Source organism: Artemia sp. Qi Xiang Cuo, chromosome 4 (genome assembly GCF_049724085.1).
Source record: "Artemia sp. Qi Xiang Cuo chromosome 4, ASM4972408v1, whole genome shotgun sequence".
In the NCBI taxonomy this organism is placed as follows: Eukaryota; Metazoa; Arthropoda; class Branchiopoda; order Anostraca; family Artemiidae; genus Artemia; species Artemia sp. Qi Xiang Cuo.
Window position 1 is genome coordinate 34,506,984 of NC_142797.1, and position 21,974 is coordinate 34,528,957.

A 21,974-nucleotide genomic window follows, 5' to 3' on the forward strand; every position below is an offset into this window, starting at 1 on the left:
TTTACGATAACTTCGTTGATAAGAAGTGCCTGTAGAAGAAAGAAGAAAAAAAACACATTGTGGCCACATCGTTCTTTACTTAGGCAGTGCTAGCGCGCTGCCTAAGTAATTTTTCCCAGAGGCACTTCATATGGAAAAGGTCGTTGTAAAAACTTCAAACAGGGCGCATTCTATTGGAAATCGAGAGTTCTAGTGCCTTTTTTAAGGGTCAAAAGTGATTAGACGGCAACGAACACCCCTTCCACGCCCACTTTTCTCCAAACACATCCAATCAGAATTTTTAGATAGCTATTTTGTTCTACGTAGTTGATTTCCAGATAGAAATTATGTTTTTAAGGAGGAGAATCCCCCACAGCCCTCAGGGCAATGGTTGTAAGTTATGCCCTGGGGGCATATAAGGTTCTTACAGGTTTTTATTGAAATCTTTGTCGTAGAAACTTCAAAAAGGGCTCATTGCTTGGAAATTCAAAGGGTTATTGCCCTTTTTAATTGTCGAAACTGATTAGAGGGCAACTAACCCCCCTCTCGTGCCCACTTTTTCCCCAAATACATCCAATGAAAATTTTAAGATAGCCATTTTGTTCAACGTGGTTGAAAATTCTGAAAATTAGGTCTATTGAGGATGATGACCCCCCCCCCCCACAGCCCAAAGGACAAGGATTGTAAGTTATGCCCTAGGGGCATATAATGTTTTTATAGAAAGCGTTATCGTAGAAACTTCTATAAGAGCTCATTCGATTTGAAATTGAAATGGCTAGGGTCCCTTTTAATAGTCAAAAGTGACTGGAAGGCATCTAACATTTCTTCCAAGCCCTTCATTTCCCCAAACACATCCAATCAAAATTTTTAGATAGCCATTTTGTTCAACATTGTTAAAAGTTCTGGAAATTATATTGTTGGGGTTCCATCCCTGTTTCTTTTCCTTTCAGATAAATGACCTATTTTCGTTTCTTTAATTACGTTTGCTTATAGTATAATTTCAAAAGACAGGTTAAATTCCCGTTACTAACCGATAGTGGTTTTGCAATAGGTAAGCTGTGAAGCAAGTTTATTTTTACTTCCTGGTTTTGGGAGTCATTGAAAGATAAATCTAAGAGGTAAAATTAGGTTTGAATGAGGAGGTAGGTGATTCGCTGGGCCAAGTGACGGTCCACCCATACAAACAGTGCTGTACAAATTATTATTATGTTTTAGTCTGCGTTCTGACCCCAGTCGGGGATATATATATATATATTTGTGGTATTTGTGAGCGTTTTGGAAGAATACAAGTAAGGTATTTTTTACAAACTGTGTACTATTTTCCGTAACCCAGGCAGGGTAGGAATAGAGCTACAAGGTACCGTCATTATTATATTGACAGAGAGGGTTGTTACCTCCAAGGAGAGAGTAGATATTTTCTAGCCGTAAACCAAGGCGGGTACATTTGGCTTTAGAAAGTGGCCATTTGACCACTCGATCGCGTTACCATACCCTGGGAGAGGGTATACTGTAAATAGGGTAGTACCAAACCCAATATTTGCAGAACCGTTGGGGTAAGAGCGGGAATCTCACTAACATTTGGGCCGACAAGGGGTTCTCCCCTTCGAGTAAGTGGCATAGCAATCTTTTTGCGTCATTTTTGCCTTTAAAATAGGTGACCCCGCACATACACCCCAATAAGTGGTGCCAGCAGTAGCTAGCACTACGAACTTTGGTGGCAGCGAGAACAGGAATTATTAACAGTGTTGATAATAAAAGAATTCTACGCTTTCGAAGAGACGATTAATTTGGCCTACAAAAGTAGCCTATTGTGGTTACATATAAAGAGAAAAGAAAATAAATACGGAATCAATTAATACAATTATGAAGATCTGTTATGGGCTATGCCTTGTGAGATCATAATTGGAAAATTCACGAATCAATATATCACGCAACTAAGTAGTATTCAAAAATATAAGGCTAAAATTGCTGCGTGTCAAAACAATTTTCCGCGAGAGAACCGGAAGTTGAATGGATAAAAGAATTTTCATTTAGACTGAAGAGGTAATTTGAAGTAATCGGAATTTTGAAATTATGTCGGACAGAGATGAGATTAAAAGGGCGAGTGAAGCCCATAGAAAAAGTAGGAAAATAGAAAGAAAGGCTAATATGGAGGCCTTTGAAAGAGAGCACCAAGAATATAAGGGGAAAATGCAAGCTGAGAAAGATACAACTAAAAAGAAGAGAAAACAGGACGAAAGGGCTAGATTAGCCTATAAAGAAAGAGACAATACGAATAAAGAACGGAAAGATTCAGAAAATGAATTAAGAAGAGATAATGACAGACGGAATCAAAGTAGTCCGAGTAGAAGGAGCAGTGTTAAATTGAGGTCCAGCAGGGGCTCGCGAAAAAGCACTCGAATAGATATAGCAAAACGAATATTAAATTTCATGGAGGAAGCAAGAATAGCCAGAGAACGAGAAGACGAAAGAGATAGAAAAGAAAGGGAACAAAGAGAGAAGGAAGAAAGAATAGCCAGAGAACAAGAAGACGAAAGAGATAGAAAAGAAAGGGAACAAAGAGAGAAGGAAGAAAGAATAGCGAGAGAAAAAAAGGAAGAGGCTGATAAAATAGCTAGAGAGAAAGAAGAAAGGGCGGATAAAATAGCTAGAGAGAAAGAAGAAAGATATCACCAAGAGTTTAAAAGAACCATGATAGGTCTAATAGAAGCCCGCTTGGGAATTCCAGAAAGGGAGATTTTATCAAAACTAACTTCTAGGCTGTCAAATACCCATAATAATTTGTCTAAGAATCAATTGGGAGAAAACGAAAATTACCAAACATTAAACGCTTTTACGAGAAAATATAATACTTCGCTAACTACGGGGGGAGATGAACCGGCCCATAAAACAAATGGGAAGGCTGTGCCACCCTATCGGGAAAACGAAATACATGATACGCGTGTTCAAAATGTTGATAATCCACAAAGGGGTGCGGAAATAAATAGACAAGATAATATTGAAAATAAGACGCGCGAAATTGATTTTTCAGGAAAATTTGCAAATAATAGAAAACTTGAGAACACTTTAAATAAATATGAGACGCGAACAAGTTCAGGCCAAAATGAAACACCGATTGTACCAGAGAAAAAGGAGACAAAATTTATTGTATGCGCTTTTCCTCAGAAAGTTCGAGAGATTTTAGTAGAATATGAAAAACCAAATGTCGGAGTTCAATTCCCATTTGAAGACGAACTATTTATTTCGACGGTAAAAATAAAGAAGACTAGAAGAGAGAAAAGAGATATTAAACAGAGCTACACTGAAGTAATGCATTCAAAGATACTGGAGACTGGAGTCCAAATTAGATATATCGGTAATTTGTTATTTTGTGCGACTGACAGAATTGAAAAAAGTAGAGAAGAAAAGAGGAATGCAAAGAAGAGACAACATTGGGATATTCAGCCTGTAGAGGCGAAAAATAAAAAATTATCTGGGCTGCGCCTAGCTAAAATAAATAATAGGGAGAAAAATAAAAAAATGTTGGATGGGCTTGGCCTTGAAAACATTAATATTAAGGGGGAAAAAGAGGTCAAAGACCCAGGGAGAATAATACGAGATGGTTACAAAGGAGAGATGAATGACCTACAACGGGTTGGGGGAAATTTGGGAGATATGGAATGTCGAGTCGGATTGGAAAAATTTGGAAAGGAATCTGATATTGGTTTTATCGATTCAGAAGAGGGTTTGTTCCTTTATGAGGGGGAGGAATCCCTTTGGGAAGATCCCCTGCGGTAAGTCGCGAAAGATAGCCCTTTTCCTCAATGCACAACTGGCGGACAAGTCGTGATCCCTTTACTGAAGCCTTGTCTTTCCAGTCTTCAATTTCTTCTTCATACCTCATCACCGAGCATTATTCATTCGATTATTTTAGGGGATGGAACCCAGAAAAAAGTCGATTCATGGATTGCTCAAAATTTTACTTCATTCCTAGTACCCTTATCGTTTTCACAGGCCTTTGCATTTTCGGCCTTGGATTATTTGAAATTATGCCAAGGGGCAATTTATTTATTGATTGAGATGTGGGGTTGCTTCTTCAGATGGAAATTAAGAGGCTAGTGCAGCCAATTTTTCACGATGGCTGGCATCATCACATGTGCCAGAAATTGATTCTCTGCTCCTCTCCAATGTAAATTCGTGAGAGCGAATAAATTTGTTGTTTTGAATTGTGCTGCGGACAATCATTACCTACGAATCTTGAAGATTTCAACTTGCAAAATCTAGTGCGGATGCTATGCGATTTAGACCATGGTGGTCCTACAGTAGGGACGTGTCGAGGACGACCGATCCAGATTCCAGAGCCAAGCGGTGGAAGAGAGAAGGCAAATGGATTTTGTAAAGTTGAAGTTAAGTGTTTATGTTTGTAAGGGTGGACCACGGTAGCGCGTGGGCGGTCATTTATCTTACGAGGGGAGGTGTTGGGGTTCCACCCTTGTTTCTTTTCCTTTTTAGATAAATGACCTATTTTCGTTTCTTTAATTACATTTGCTTATAGTATAATTTCAAAAGACAGGTTAAATTCCCGTTACTAAGCGATAGTGTTTTTGCAGTAGGTAAGCTGTGAAGCAATATTATTTTTACTTCCTGGTTTGGAGCTTCATTGAAAGATAAACTTAAGAGGTAAAATTAGGTTTGAATGAGGAGGCTGGTGATTCGCTGGGCCAAGTTACAGTCCACCCATACAAACAGTGCTGTACAAATTATTATTATGTTTTTAGTCTGCGTTCTCACCCCAGTCGGGGATATATATAAATATATATATATTTGTGGTATTTGTGACCGTATTGGAAGAGGATAAGCAAGGTATTTTCTACAAACTGTGTACTATTTTCCGTAACACAGCCAGGGTAGGAATAGAGCTACTAGGTACCGTCATTATTATATTGACAGAGAGGGTTGTTACCTCCAAGGAGAGAGTAGAGATTTTCAAGCCGTAACCCAAGGCGGGTACATTTGGCTTGAAAAAGTGGCCATTTGACCACTCGATCGCGTTACCACACTCTGGGACAGGGTATACTGTAAATAGGGTAGTATCAAACCTGATATTTGCAGAACCGTTGGGGTAAGAGCGGGAATCTCACTAACATTAGGGCCGACAAGGGGTTCTCCCCTTCGAGTAAGTGGCATAGCAATCTTTTTGCGCCATTTTTGCCTTTAAAAGTGGTGACCCCGCACATACACCCCAATAAGTGGTGCCAGCGGTAGCTAGCACTACGAACATATATATTTGACCATGACACTCCCCTCCCTCAAGGTCTTCAGTGCAAGAGTTATAAGTTACGCCCTGGGGGCATATATAGTTCTTATGGAAGGAATACTCGTATAAACTTCAGAGAGGGCTCATTTGATTGGAAAATTAAAAGATCTAGTTCACTTTTTAAGCTTCAAAAGATATTGGAGGGTAACCAGCCCCCCTCCTCACGCCCTTTTTTCCCAAATGCATCCAATAAAAATATAGAGATAACTATTATGTTAAAAATAGTTCAAAGATCATATAACAAAAACTCCAGTGTCGACGCAATCCCCCAGGGCCCTGGGTCAGGCGTTGTAAGTTATGGTCTGGGGGCATAGATGGTTCCTATTGAAGGGATGCTCGTTTAAACTTCAAAGAGGCCTCGTTTGATTGGAAATTGAAAGTTCTAGTTCACTTTTTAAGAGTCAAAAGAGATTGGAGGGCACCAAACCTCCCCCCTCCACGCCCTTTTTATCAAACCTATCTGATAAGAACTTTGAGATAGCCATTTTTTTAAAAATAGTTCAAAGACCATATAGCAAAAACTCCAGGGTCGACAAAGCCCCCCAGGGCCCAAGGGCAGACGTTATAGGTTATACCGTGGGGGACTATATGGTTATCATGAAAGGTTTTCTCGTAAAAACTTCAGAGAGGGCTAATTTGATTGGAAATTGAAAGTTCTAGTTCAGTTTTTGAGAGTCAAAAGAGATTATAGGGCAACTATTCCCCCACGCTCCTTTTTTCACGAATGCATCTGATAAAAATTTTGAGATAGCCAATAAGTTAAAAATTGTTCAAAAGTCCGATAACAAAAACTCAGGTGTCGACACAACCCCCGAGGGCCTGGGGGAACGTGTTGTAATTTATGCCCTGGGGCATATATGGTTCTTATGAAAGGGATACTTGTATAAACTTGAGAAAGGGCTTATTTGATTTGAAATTTACAGTTCGAGTTTACTTTTTAATAGTCAAAAGAGATCCGAGGGCAACTAGCCCCCCACCCCCCCTTGCCTTCTTTTTCCAAAGCCATCTGATGAAAATTTTGAGATAGACATTTTGCTTAAAAAATAGTTCAAAGGTCGGATAAGGAAAACCCGGTGTCAATACAACCCCCAGGGCCCGGTAGAATGCGTTCTAAGTTATACCCTAAGGGCATGGTTGGTTCTTATGAAAGGGATGCTCTTATAAACTTCATAGAGGGCTCATTTTATTGGAAATTGAAAGTTCTAGTTCATTTTTTAATAGTCAAGAAATTTAAGGGCAACTAGCCCCTCCCCCATGCCCATTTTCCCCGAACCCAGTCGCTACAAATTTTGAGATAGCTAGTTTTGTGTAAATTTTTCAAAAATTAGATAACAAAAACTCCGGTATCAACACAACCCCCCAGGGGGTAGGCGTTGTAAGTGTTGTCCTGGGGGCGTGTATGGTTTTTATGAAAGGTATACTCGTGTAAACTTCAGAGAGGACTCATTTGATTTAAAATTAAAAGTTCTAGTTCACTTTTTAAGAGTCAAAAGATATCCGAGGGTAACTAGCCCCGCCCCCTCCCCACATACCCTTTTTTCCCCAAGCCTATCTGATTAAATTTTTAAAACAGTCATTTCATGAAAAATAATTCAAAGGGTCAGATAAAAAACTCCTGTGCAGACGCAAACCCCTATGGCCCAGAGGCAGGCGGTGTAAGTAATGCTCTGGGGGCATATATCGTTTTTATGGATGGGATGCTTGTATAAACTTCGGAGAGGGTTCATTTGATTGGAAATTGAAAGTTCTCGTTCACTTTTTAAGAGTCAAAAGGGATTAGTGAGCAACTACCCCCCCCCCCCGCTCCACGTCCTAAATGCATCAGATAAAAATTTTGAGATAGATGTTTTGTTTAAAATAGTTTAAAGTTCGGATAACTAAAACTCCGGTGTCAACACAGCCCCCTTGGGCCCAAGGGTAGGTGTTGTATGTTATGCCCTGGGGGCATATATGGTTGTTATGGAAGGGATGCTCGTATAAACTTCATGGAGGGCTCCTTTGATTGGAAACTGGAAGTTGTAATTCACTTTTTAAGAATAAAAAGTGATCGGAGGGCAGCTAGTCTCCCCCCAAACTCCACTTATTTTTTTCCCAGACGCACTTCATATAGAAGGGGCGTCGTATAAACTTCAAAGGAGGCTCATTTCAAAGGGAGCAAACTTTTTTCATTTTGTTATTGTTACTTTGATACCAGTTTTGCTACTTTGATGAAGATCTTTTTTTTTTTTTTAAGGTTGATTTTGATATAAAAGATTTTTAAAACTTGATTTATTTGCAATCGAAAACGAACAAAATTAATTAAAAAAAAAACTTTCCAAAAATAAGTTTTTCAAAGAAAAGTAAAGGTAAATTTAAACTTAATCTCAGCAGATAAAAATAACTGTTAAAATTCAAACTCAAAACGACCAGAAATTATTATTAAAGAATAAATGAAACCCAAAACGAACAGAAATTAAATAAACAATCATGGGAAAAAAGATACAACAAGTAATAATATAAATGAATAAATAAAGCGAATAATGCTTATATTGAATATGAAAATCAAGCTTAAAACGAAAAAAATATTTTGCTATTGAATTGTAAATGAAACTTAAAACAAACAGAAATTAAATAAACATTTAATACAAACAAACATACAATAGATATTAAGGTAAATGAATAAATAAATCTTAAAACGAGTGAAATTTGTATAGAACATGCAAATAAAGCTAGAAATTAAAATAAGTCACTACAAACAAATACTGGGTATCGCCTCCTTCTCTCACTGTAAAAGTCTAAAACCTATTGCGTCATTGGTACTTTACTGAAAACTATATGCGTCTTAAATAGTCTTGGTATAGTCAAAGTATAAACAACATCAAATTAAATATTTGATGTATAATGATTTTAATTGTTAAAAGATCCATCAGTTCAGAATTTATTTCACTGTAATTGTATTTTTATTTTCAGTGCTGCAAGAACTGGAAAAGAAAATATTTGTAATATAATTCGTTTTCAGTGAAGCGCCAATGACGCAGTAGGCTTTTGGTTTTTATTTACAGTTAAGGAAGGGGGCAGTATCCAAACTCTTGTTTGTAGTGAAACTATATTCGTCTTTAACAACTTTAGAAAGAACTAATAAACTAAACTGAAGCAGGCGATACCCAAACTCTTGTTTGTAGTGATTTTTGTTCGTTTCAAGCTTGATTTGCATATTCAATTGAAGTTTCACATGTTTTAAGATTTATTTATTCATTTAAATTAATATTTATTGTATATTTGTTTGCATTCATTGTTTATTTTATTTATGTTCGTTTTCAGCTTGGTTTTCATATTCAATCTAAGTTGCAACCTCGCTGTTTGCGTTCATCAGAAACTTTATTTTTTGTTGCTTATTGTGCAAATAAGCTACGACTAATTAATCAAACTATCAGGTTTATTTCTAAAAAGAAAGAGTAAAAAAAGAACGGAATGAGGGCGGCAGAAAAGTACTGAGTAGGCGGACCCCTGGATCCGGCCCTGTTCCAATGGAACAAATATTTGCTGAAAAATGAACAAAGATCCTTTAAACGCTACTGGTTACTTTTTCTGCTAGTAAATGCTTAGGCCAATTTAGGATTGTAAGTGAAATAAAGGGAAATGTTTTTAGAAGAGAAACATTCCCTCAAGTCAATCTAATTAACGAGGATTTGTGGCAAGGTATCTCATATCGTTAGCATTAAAGAAGATATTATTAAGGAATAATTGCCACTTTGGTATTAGTAATGTTGGTAAACATGTTTGAATCAGAGTGCAGAAGAGTGGGCACATTCAAATCTGAAGGTAAGCGTGTGTTGTTTTTCTCGAGAATATTGTATCAGTTCCCTCCATTCTGTATAGGTATCAGTTTCTACTTATTCTCTCTCTCTCTCTCTCTCTCTCTCTCTCTCTCTCTCTCTCTCTCTCTCTCTCTCTCTCTCTCTCTCTCTCTCTCTCTCTCTCTCTCTCTCTCTCTCTCTCTCTCTCTCTCTCTCTCTCTCTCTCTCTCTCTCTCTCTCTCTCTCTCTCTCTCTCTCTCTCTCTCTCTCTCTCTCTCTCTCGCTATTTTCCTTACTCATACTAAATTAAGATAACGTCCTCTTTCTCCTTGTCTTTCCCACACTCTCTCATTTTATAACTAAATACCGTATTGCACTTTAAAGAGATGATTCCATCACTAAAATTGTAGCATTTTAGTCATGGCTATTGTCCTTCTCCATACTAAATCGGCCCAAGCTAAGATAACAGTTGTTCTTTTTTTTTTTCAGGGGACTGTGGAATGGTCCTCGTACTCTAAGAAAGGCACTCCATTTGGGCATGTCAAAGTAATAGGAACAAAGAAGAAGCAAATAGTGTTTTACAATTGAAGAGGCTTTTGCGGCTATGAGTGACTATTTTACTGCCAAACTGACCAAGATTTATCGTGTTTTTAGTTCCATTGAAACTCACCATCTAGCATGTACTAAATAGAGTTTGTAATAAAACTAAAATTTATCTTCTATGAATTAGTTTTCTAAAACTTTAGTGCAAGACCATGGACAAAAGTTTACGTTCATATTTCAATATACATGGTCAGACGTATCAATGTAAAAAAAAAAAAACAAGAACAAAAAGAAGACATAACTGTAATTGCCATCAGAATTGTATAGGAATGCAACTTAAGCTATACCGTTGTATACATCTCGAGGGGCTTATTTTCCAAAAATTGTAATTTTTCGTTCTCCACTGAAGTCTTGAAAGGCAGAATTCTCTCCAAAAAACGGTCAATATCTTGATATTCCAAAATTGGATATTCTATAAAGTCTATTCCAAATAGAAATGTTGTTTTGGTTCTTTTTTTCTGGAGGAGACTAGATAAAAATAAATCACTAGGATAAGGCTAACGAAAACTCCTGGACTAATGGTCAGTTTCTAAGAAATCTGTCTTTGATTTCATGCAAAAACTAAATTGAAGAGGAATAATGGATAAACGAGGCCGTAACTAACAGAAATTATGATTAATTGAAAGTTAAACGAAAAGTAATTGTTACAAAAAGGTTTGGTGTCGCCGTCCCCCTCAAGCCCTTCCTCTGAACACTAGAGTATATCATTTGCACTTCAATCAAAGCTAATTATATTTTTAAGGCTTAGATTTATGTTAAGCCAATCAATTTGCGTAAAAATTTGAAAGGATTTATCAGAGGCAACGCTCTAGCGTTGATGTTGTTTTTTCTGGCGTTGATGTTGGTGTTATTTTTTCCCAGAACAACTTTATATTGAGGAGGCGGTGCTAAAAACATCGAAGGAGGCTTATTCGATTAGATATTGAAAGTTCTATAGCTCTTTCTAAGTCTCAAAAGTGACCAAAGGGCAACTAGCTCCCCTCCCCTTGCCCTTCTATTCTAACCAGTTCCTCGTACCCTCCAAAGATATTCGATAAGAGTTTTGAGATATATTAAACTTTGAGATAACTATTTTGTTCAAAATAGATGAAAGGTCCAATAAATATGCCTCCGGTGATATCATAATCCTTACTTGCCCTGGGGCGAGGTTTGGTAAATAATATAAACTGACAATTTTTGAAACGTGTCTGCTAATTTTTAAGTTGAAACCTTTGGATGTGTTTTAATAATTGGCTATTAAGTTGAAGCCTTCGGAGAATGTTGAAGAGGATTTTGAGCTAAACCCAAAGACAGTACGCGTATCAGTGATCAAAAGGGTGCATCTGCAATATCCCAGAAGTTCAAATCTTTCAACTTAATCAACTCAATACTCTCAGTCGTTCCTTAGATATTGTACATATTCCCTTTTGACAATCAGTAAGCCCATTGTTTGTTTTGCCGTTTTGACAACCTTTAAACGTATAATATCTTTTATTTTGTTTAACATCCCCCTTAGTATTACTTGAAAGTTTCGACTTAATACCCATAGCCGTTCCAGAGACAAATATATATACGCTCAGATACGCCTTTTTGACAACTTGGATGCACCTGGTGTCTTTCGATTTAGTACAACGGCGCCCCCCCCCCCTCCAGTATACAATGAAATCTACAATTGAATATCCGTATCCACTCGTAAAATGTTGTAGATAAGCTCTTTTGATAACCTGGATGCAATATACTGTTTTGATCATCTGGATGCAGTTAAAGTCTTTTGATTTAGTTCAGTTATTTTAGATGTAATAGTAGAAGTTGTAGCAGTATTTATAGTCACGGTCGCAACAGCAGTAGCAGTAGAAGTACTAATAGTAGTAGTAAGCGCTGCAAGCAGTAGCAGCTACAGTCATGAGTTTTTGCACGTGTCGTCGCAAGAAGTTGTAGTCACGGTTGCACGTAGTCATAGTTGCAAACAGCCATTTTAGCAGTCGAGTTGAATCCGTATTCGCAGTTGCAAGTAGTTGAAGTCACAGTCATAAGTTGTTTAAATCGTGTATGGTCTCAGTTGCAAGTATTCGCAGGCTTTAGTAGTTACGAGTTGTCACAGTCGTAAGTTGTCAAAGTTGCAAAAAGTCGAGGTTGCGAGCAGTCGTAGTCATATTTAGTCACAATCGCAAGTACCCTCAGTCTTAGCCAACAGTAATCGTATTCGCTTGTTTTTGCAGTCACATATAATATAGTCATAAATGGTCAAAATTGGAAAAAGTCACATTTGCAGATACAAAAGCTCACAGTCATAGTCATAAGTAGTCGCACTTGCAAATAGTCCTAGGTAGTCATGGTCGCAGTTACAAAGAGTCGTATTTGTAGTCACAGAAGTATTAGCAATAGTGGTCCTGATAGTGTAAAGCTATTGTCCTTAGTCTTTCTTTTTATATTGCAGATATACCCTTTTGATAACTTATATGCACATTGTGGACACAGTCCGGGTCTTAGGCAGTGGTAGTCGAAGTTCCAAGCAGTCTTAATTAGTCGCTGTCGTAAGTAGTCGCAGTTGCAGCCGCAGTAGTAGCAATAGTAGTTCTAATAGTATAAAGTTAACACTCTTAGCCACTCCTGAGATATTGGAGATATACCCTTTTCATAACCTAGATGCACATAGTGTCTTTTGGTTTAGTGTAACATCTCCCTCTGTATTCCTTGATATTTCATCTTATATCTGTTCTGACAAACTCGGGATCAAACATTCCTCCTATATCCCCATGACATATCATGCATCTAATATATGGGCACATTCCATACCTTACAACCTTTCCTCCAGGGGATATGGGGGTATGACATTCTGAGAGGCAAAGCTATTAAACCTTTTGACTAATTTGAACAAAATGGCTGCTTAAAATTTTTAGCAGTTTTAAGGGGGTCTAAAAAGGACAAGGTGGTCCTTTTCCCTCCAATTACTGTCCAACATGCCCTGAGAGTATCCACTTAATATTCTACAGCCGTTCCTGAGGCGTTGCTAATGCAATTTTTGACAATCAACATGCGCATAGTATGTTTTCATTTTTTTCAACATCCCCCACAACATTTCCTGAAACTAGCCACAAGTAGGTGTAGTTGCTATCACAGTTGCTAGTTGTCGCAGTCTGAAATAATCGCAGTCACAGTCGAAACCAGTCGCATTTGCGGCCGCAGTTGCAGTGGTGGTAGCAGTATTAATCCTAAAAATTTCAAGTTAATACCCTTACATATTCCTGAGAAATTGCAGATGCACCTTTTTGATAACTTGGATGCAAAAAGTTTCTTTTAATTTAGCTCAACATATCCCTCAACATCTTCCGGATTTTATCCTCAATACCCTTAACCTTTTCAGGCCAACCCGGGATCAAATATATCCCCCTTTTCAAGGATTAATTAAAAAAAAACTTTTGCCACAAAATAAGTTTTTCAAAAAAAAAGCAAAGAATTCCATTAAACCAAAAATGAGCAAAAATAAAATCAAATAATCTACCAAGCGTGAAACTACCACAAATCAGCATCGATAAATAAATAAAAACCCAAAATGAACAGAAATTACAATAAATAACCGAGTCAAACTCAAAACGAGCAGAAATTAACATGTGTAGGGTCAAAACCCCTAAACCTTCCCAAGGCAGGAACATAATTTGTAATTTACTGAAAAAATATTCATGTTTTTTCTTTTATAACTTTAATAAATCAAATAATTTTTTAGTTAAATTAACATTCATTTGTATTTTTTTCAGTAAAGTGCAAATTATGTTCTGGCCTTGGGAAGGCATAGGGTTTTTTCGAAAAAAAAATATATGTTTACTTTCTTGGAGAGCTTAGGTACACTTACGCTATTTTGATGTGGTAAAATTTTAAGAGCAGAAGTAGCCACCAAAGTTTGAACATTATACCCTCAGTCGTTCTTGGGATTCTGCTTAGATGCCTTATTAGGAATTAGCATTAACACAGTGCATTTTGATTTAATCTTAAGGCAACATTTAGTTTTTAAACATAATGGGCGTGGTAGGGGACTAGTTGCCCTCCAATCACTCCATTAAAAAGAGCATTAGCCCTTTCTATTTTCAATCGAATGAGCCCTTTTCGAAGATCCTAAGACAACCCTTTCGATACGAAGTGCCCTGGTCTAAACAAAAAAAAATAACAATACATTGTACATACATCCATCTTTACCATAATATTAAATAAAAAAAACAAGTTTTTTAAACTGAAAGTAAGGAGCGACATTAAAACTTAAAACGAACAGAAATTATTCCGTATATGAAGGGGGCTGTCCCCTCCTCAACGCCTCGCTCTTTACACTAAAGTTTTTTTATTGTTTAGAAAAATAGAGTTGTGAGAAAGTCAAACATTAGCGTAAAGAGCGAGGCGTTGAGGAAGGGACAGCCCCTTTCATATACGGAATAATTTCTGTTCGTTTTAAGTTTTAATGTCGCTCCTTACTTTCAGTTTAAAAAACTTGTTTTTTTTATTTAATTTTTGAACGTTTTTGAATTAGTGCAGGTTTTGATTTTGGCTCACTGTACATGAATAATTAAAACAAATTTTGCATATTATATTTGGTTAAATGGCTTTCTCGAAACTTGTTTAATTTTATTTACGAATGTTTTTATTAGTAATAAATATACGTAACTTAGAATTAACTTACGTAACGAACTTCTATATTCATAAATTTTTAACACGTATAGTAGGGGGTTCGCCCCCTAGTCAATACCCTGCTCTTTAAACTATAGTTTGAATTTTTTTTCCAGTTCTTTAAAAATGACCTCTTAATCACCATCAGTTGATCAGTTTAAAAACTTGTTTTTTTTTATTTAATTCCTGATCTTTTTCTTTAATAATGCTGGGAAATCCGGCGCCCCCTTCATAGCAATGTCCCCTCCCCCATGACAACTGCCTTCATGGACAGAGCCTGCCCTCTAGCGGGCCACCCTCTCCGTCGCCCACCGACCACCCCCAAAATCCTCTGAACAAGGCGGGATACTTCCCAATAACCAAAACTATACGTTAACATTGAGTAAAGTTCATAACTTTCAGCCCTCCCCCTGGGGACTTTGGGGGATCAAGTCATTCTGAAAGACATTTTTATCATATTTTCGACCATGTTGAACAAAATGGCTATCTCAAAATTTTGATCGGGTGACTTTGGGAAAAAAATGAGCGTGGGAGGGGGCCTAGTTGCCCTCCATTTTTTTTTGTCAATTAAAAAGGGAAATATAAATTTTAATTTCCGTTCCAATGCGCCCTCCAACGATATTAGAGTACCACTGGTTCTATAAGAACACCCCTGGGGAAAAGAACAAAAACAAAAAAAAACAAACAAATAAACACGCAACCCTGATACTTATTCTGTCAAAAAATTTTCAAGGACACACGTTTGTAGATAGGAGCCTAAAACCTCTAAAGGAGGGTTCTCTGATACGTTGTATTTGATGGTGTGATTTTCATTAAGGTTCTATAACTTTTAGGGGGTCTTTCCCCCTTTTTTCGAAAATCAGCCAAATTTTCTCAGGCACGTAACTTTTGATGGGTAAGCTTAAACGTAAGCATATTTTCGACCATGCTGAACAAAATGGCTATCTCAAAATTTTGATCGGGTGACTTTGGTAAAAAAATAAGCGTGGGAGGGGGCCTAGTTGCCCTCAATTTTTTTTGGTCACTTAAAAAGGGCACTAGAAATTTTAATTTACTTTCCAATGAGCCCTCCCACGATATTCTAGGACCACTGGGTCGATACGATCACCCCTGGGTAAAAAAAAAAAAAAAAAAAAAAACAAACAAAAAAACAAATAAAAACGCATCCGTGATATTTATTCTGGCAAAAAATGCAAAATTCCACATTTTTGTAGATAGGAGCTTGAAACCTCTAAAGTAGAGTTCTCTGATACGCTGAATATGATGGTGTGATTTTCATCAAGGTTCTATAACTTTTAGGGGGTCTTTCCCCCTTTTTTCGAAAATCAGCCAAATTTTCTAAGGCGCGTAACTTTTGATGGGTAGCTCTAAACTTGATGAAAGTTATATATTTGAAATCAGCATTGAAATCTGATTCTTTTGATATATCTATTGGCATCAAAAACCCGTTTTCTAGAGTTTCGGTTACCATTGAGCCGGGTCGCTCCTTACTTACAGTTCGTTACCACGAACTGTTTGAAAATGTCAAGCCTTCCAATTACTATAGACTATTAAAAAGGGCACTAGCCCTTTCAATTTCCAATCGATTTAGCCCTTTTTGAAGTTTTTACGACAACCCCTTCTATAAGAACCTTATATGCCCCCAGGGCACAACTTACAACCCTTTCCCTGGGGCCTGGGGGGGGGGGGGTTTTCATCCTCAAAGACCTAATTTTCAGAACTTTTAACTACGTTGAACAAAATAGTTATCTTAAAATTTTGATTGGATGTGTTTGGGGAAATAATGGGCATGAGAGGGGGTTAGTTGCCCTCCAATCACTTTCGATTTTTAAAAGGGCAATATCCCTTTCAATTTCCAATTGAAAGAGACATTTTGGAAGTTTCTACGACAGCAATATCTATAAAAACCTTATAAAGCCCCAGGGCATAAAATACAACCCTTGCACTGAGAGATGTGGGGGGTTTTTCATCATCAAATACCTAATTTCGAGAAACTTCAACTAGGTTAAACAAAATAACTATCTCAAAATTTTGATTGGATGTGTTTAGGGAAATGGTGGCCGTGAGAGGGGCGTTAGTTGCCCTCGAAGTGCCCTGGTCTAAACAAAAAAAAGAAAAAAAACAATAATACATTGTACCCACATCGATCTTTACCATAAAAATGTCAAGCCCTCCAATCACTTTCAACTATTAAAAAAGGCACTGGCCCTTTCAATTTCCAATCGAATGAGTCCTTTTGAAGTTTCTACAACAACGCTTTCAATAAAAACTTATATGCCCCCAGGGTATAACTTAAAACCCTTGCCCTGAGGGTTGTGGGGGTTGTGATCCTTAAAGATCTAATTTCCAGAACTTTCACCTACGTTGAAGAAAATTACTATCTCAAAATTTTGATTGGATGTGTTTTGAGAAATGGTGGTTGTAAGAAGGGGGTTAGTTACCCTCTAATCTCTTCCGAATATTTAAAAGGGAACTAGTCTTTTTAATTTCCAATCGAATGAGCCCTTTTTGAAGTTTCTACGACAACACTTTCTATAAAAATCTTATATGCCCCAGGGCATAACTTACAACCCTTGACCTGATTGTTGTGAGGGGGTTGTGATCCTTAAATACATAATTATGGGACCTTTCCACTAGGTTAAACAAAATGGCTATCTCAAAATTTTCATTGGATGTGTTTGGGGAAATGGTGGGTGTGAGAGGAGTGTTAGTTATCCTCCGATCACTTTTGACTATTAAAAAGGGCACTAGCCGTTTCAATTTCCAACTGAATGAGCCCTATTTGAAGTTTCTACGGCAACACTTTCTATAAGAATCTAATATGCCCCAGGGCATAACTTACAACCCTTGCCCTAAGGGCTGTGGAGGAGTGTCATCCTCAAAAACATAATTTTCAGACTTTTTAACTACGTCAAACAGAATGGCTATCTCAGAATTTTGATTTCTATGTGTTTGGCGAAATAGTGGGTGTGAGAGGGGTATTAGTTATCCTCCAGTCACTTTCGATGATTAAAAAGGGCACAAGCCCTTCTAATTTCCAAACAATTGAGGCCTTTTTGAAGTTTTTACAACATCACTATCTATAAAAATCTTATTTGCCCCCAGGGCATAACTTACAACACTTGCCCCGAGGGCTCTGAGGGGGCTATCATCCTTAAAGACCTGATTTCTAAAACTTTAAACTACGTTGAACAAAATGGCTATCTAAAAATTTTCATTTGATATGTTTAGGGAAAAGGTGGGCGTGAGAGGGGGGTTAGTTGCCCTCAAATCACTTTCAACTATTAAAAAGGGTACTAGCCCTTTGAACTTCCAATCGAATGAGCCCTTTTTCAAGTTTTTACGACAAACTTTTAAATAAAAACCTTATATACCCCCAGGGCATAACTTACAACCCTTACCCTGAGGGCTGTGGGGGACGTGTCATCCTCTTAGATATAATTTCCGGACCTTTCAACTACTTTCAACAAAATGGCTATCTCAAAATTTTGATTGGATGTGTTCGGGGAAATGGTGGGTGTGAGAGGGGTGTTAGTTATCCTCCAATCACTTTAACTATTAAAAAGGGCACTAGCCGTTTCAATTTCCAATTGAATGAGCCCTTTTTGAAGTTTCCGCGGCAACACATTCTATAAAAATCTTATATGCCCCAGGGCATAACTCAAAACCCTTGCCCTGAGGGCTGTGGGGGAGTGTCATCCACAAAAACATAATTTCCAGACTTTTTAACTACGTCAAACAGAATGGCTATCTCAGAATTTTGGTTGGGTGTGTTTGGGGAAATGGTGGGTGTGAGAGGGGTATTAGTTATCCTCCAATCACTTTTGATGATTAAAAAGGGCACAAGCCCTTCTAATTTCCAAACGAATGAGGTCTTTTTGAAGTTTCTACAACATCACTATCTATAAAAAAAAAACCTTTTATTCCCCCAGGGCATAACTTACAACCCTTGCCCCGAGGGCTCTGAGGGGGTTATCATCCTCAAAGACCTAATTTCTAAAAGTTTAAACTACGTTGAACAAAATGGCTATCTAAAATTTTGATTTGATATGTTTAGGGAAAAGGTGGGTGCAAGAGGGGGGTTAGTTGCCGTCAAATCACTTTCAACTACTAAAAAGGGCACTATCCCTTTGAACTTCCAATCAAATGAGCTCTTTTTCAAGTTTTTACGACAAAGTTTTAAATAAAAACCTTATATACCCCCAGGGCATAACTTACAACCCTTACCCTGAGGGCTGTGGGGGAATTGTCATCCTCTTAGATATAATTTCCGGACCTTTCAACTACTTTCAACAAAATGGCTATCTCAAAATTTTGATTGGATGTGTTTAATGGTGGGCGTGGAAGGGGTATTATTTGCCCTCCAATCACTTGCGACTACTGAAAAGGGCACTAGTCATTTAAATTTCCAATCAAATAAGCCCTTTTTGAAGTTTCTACGACAACACTTTCTATAAGAAAACCTTATATACCCTCAGGGCATAACTTACAACCTTTGCCCTAATGGCTATGGGGGGGTTGTAATCATTAAAGATCTAATATCCAGAACAAAATGAGCCCTTTTTGAAGTTTCCGCGGCAACACATTCTATAAAAATCTTATATGCCCCAGGGCATAACTCAAAACCCTTGCCCTGAGGGCTGTGGGGGAGTGTCATCCTCAAAAACATAATTTCCAGACTTTTTAACTACGTCAAACAGAATGGCTATCTCAGAATTTTGGTTGGGTGTGTTTGGGGAAATGGTGGGTGTGAGAGGGGTATTAGTTATCCTCCAATCACTTTTGATGATTAAAAATGGCACAAGCCCTTCTAATTTCCAAACAAATGAGATCTTTTTGAAGTTTCTACAGCATCACTATCTATAAAAAAAAACCTTTTATACCCCCAGGGCATAACTTACCACACTTGCCCCGAGGGCTCTGAGGGGGTTATCATCCTCAAACACCTGATTTCTAAAACTTTTAACTACGTTGACCAAAATGGCTATCTAAAATTTTGATTTGATATGTTTAGGGAAAAGGTGGGTGCAAGAGGGGGGTTAGTTGCCGTCAAATCACTTTCAACTACTAAAAAGGGCACTATCCCTTTGAACTTCCAATCAAATGAGCTCTTTTTCAAGTTTTTACGACAAACTTTTAAATAAAAACCTTATATACCCCCAGGGCATAACTTACAACCCTTACCCTGAGGGCTGTGGGGGAATTGTCATCCTCTTAGATATAATTTCCGGACCTTTCAACTACTTTCAACAAAATGGCTATCTCAAAATTTTGATTGGATGTGTTTAATGGTGGGCGTGGAAGGGGTATTATTTGCCCTCCAATCACTTGCGACTACTGAAAAGGGCACTAGTCATTTAAATTTCCAATCAAATAAGCCCTTTTTGAAGTTTCTACGACAACACTTTCTATAAGAAAACCTTATATACCCTCAGGGCATAACTTACAACCTTTGCCCTAATGGCTATGGGGGGGTTGTAATCATTAAAGATCTAATATCCAGAACTTTCAACTACGTAGAACAAAATGGGTATCTCAAAATTTTGATTGGATGTGTTTGGGGAAAAGGTGGGCGTGAGAGGGGGTTAGTTGCCCTCCAATCCCTTTCGACAATTAAAAAGGGCATTATCCCTTTGAATTTCCAATCGAACGAGCCTTTTTGAAGTTTCTACGGCAACACTTTCTATAAAAACCTTATATATCCCCAGGGTATAACTTGCAACCCTTGCACTGAGGGCGGGGGGGGGGGAGTTTCCTTCTCAAAACATAATTTCTATAAATGAAATAAATGGCTATCTTGAAATTTTGATTGGATGTGTTTGGGGAAATTGTGAGCGTGGAAGAGGTGTTAGTTGCCTTTCAATCACTTTTGACTATTGAAAAGGAACAAGCCATTCCAATTTCCAATTGAATGAGCCCTTTTCAAAGTTTTTACGACGACTCCTTCGATGAAACCAAAAAACCAAAAACTAAATAAATAATACATTGTGCCAACATCATTCTTTACTTTGGCAGCGCTATTGCGCTGCCTATGATATATCCCGCGTGTAAATAATGGACAAATTGCATAATTTACATTCCTTGTCCCAGGGGCTTTGGGGGTTATGGGATCCCCTGAGACACAGTTATTAGATGCTGTGAGTATTTTGAATAAGAAGGCTTTTAAGAGTTCTATCAGTGTTAAGGGGAGCATCTAAAAGGGCAAGAATGAAGGGTGATGGATGTCCTCTGCTCCTTTTTCAATATCCATCTCCAAATACATTTTAGGTTTCAAATTAATACCCTTAGCTGTTCCTTAGATATTTTTGTTGTGCCCTTTTGAAAACCCTCCTGCATAAAGTGTGTTTTGATTTTCTTTGACATCCCCCTCAGCATTTTCTACATCTTTTACCTTAATACACTTTCCATTTATTGACACTGAGGATCAAACATGCCCTTTTTTCCCAAAATATGTGTCAAACTCCTTTAAAAATGTAACAGAAATGAATACAAGCAAGTTTTTGATGCGTTTTTAAAGTTTGTTTTTGTACCCCCCTCCCCCGAAAAAAATTATTTAGTATCCACCCCTTCACCCCGAAAAAAATTGTGAATACAGCGCTGGTGAGGGGACTGATTGTCTTTCGGCCACTTTTCAACATGCCCTGAACGTTAAAACTTAATACCTCAGCTGCTCTTGAGATATTACAGATAGCCCCTTTTGATAAACTGGATACACAGTTTATCAAACTGTATTTCGATAACTAGGTTAAATCTTTTGATTTAACCTAGCAGCATGCCCCTGAACATTCCCCGAAGTTTCACTTCAACACCCTTAGCCTTTTTGAATACGCTCAAAGTTTTTCCAATGATAAATACTGCATGCAAAAAGGTCAAATTTTACAATTTGCAATCCTTGAGTGGGTTAGGGCTGGCGGCTGGTTGCCATCCCATCATTCTTCAACGTCCCCTCCCCATACCCTGAAAGTTTCAACTTAATACCCTCGGATGTTTCTTAGATATTGCTGACACGGCCTTTTGACAACCATGCAGACAGTGCGTTTTGCTTGTGTTTGGCATCCCTATCAAAAGGTGTGATAGGGATGCACATCCCCATAGGCATAGTCATTTGAACTAAAGACCATTTTAAACAAGATGGCTATTTCGAAATTTCGATCGAATATTTTTTGGGCGGAAGATAGCAAGGACGTGGGAGGGGGAATTGTACTCTCCTAGCCACTTTATAACACCCTCCTCAATATGTCCCGAAACTTTCGACTTAAAGCCCTCAGCCGTTCTCAAAATATTGCAGATCCTCCTTTTTGATAAACTAGACGTGTATGTCCAGTTTATTACATACCCCTCCACATTAGGTACCTCTATTTTAATTTAACCATTCCCTCATCATTCTCCAAAGTTTCACCTTAAATTTCTCTTTTTGGAAACACCCAGAATCAAACATTTCCCCCTGGAAAATGATGATAAATCCTACGTATAAACAACAATCAAATTGCATAATATATAACTCTTGCCGTGGACTGTTGAGGGCATGGTATCCGTGGAGGTATAACTGTTGGTCCTTTTGACTAGTTAGGACAAAATAGCAATTTCAAAGCTTCGATCAGTATTGAGCAAATGAGGTACCTAAGGAAGACAAGAAAGGGGGGGGGGGTTGTTGCTGCGTAGTTGCTCGTCAAAGCTTCTTCAACATC

General features: G+C 37.8%; 1 protein-coding gene across 3 annotated transcripts in view; it reads left to right on the forward strand.

Annotated features, from left to right (window-relative positions):
• The window catches only part of LOC148953039 (sulfide:quinone oxidoreductase, mitochondrial-like), a 127,511-nt gene extending 117,734 nt beyond the window's left edge, over positions 1-9,777 (forward strand). For all 3 annotated transcript variants that reach the window (XM_089088247.1, XM_089088250.1, XM_089088248.1), the window contains one exon: positions 9,541-9,777. In XM_089088247.1, the coding sequence (XP_088944373.1) occupies positions 9,541-9,601 (61 nt within the window). In that variant the 3' untranslated portion in view covers positions 9,602-9,777. The remainder of the gene's footprint in view (positions 1-9,540) is intronic.
• The last annotated feature ends 12,197 nt before the right edge of the window (positions 9,778-21,974 follow it).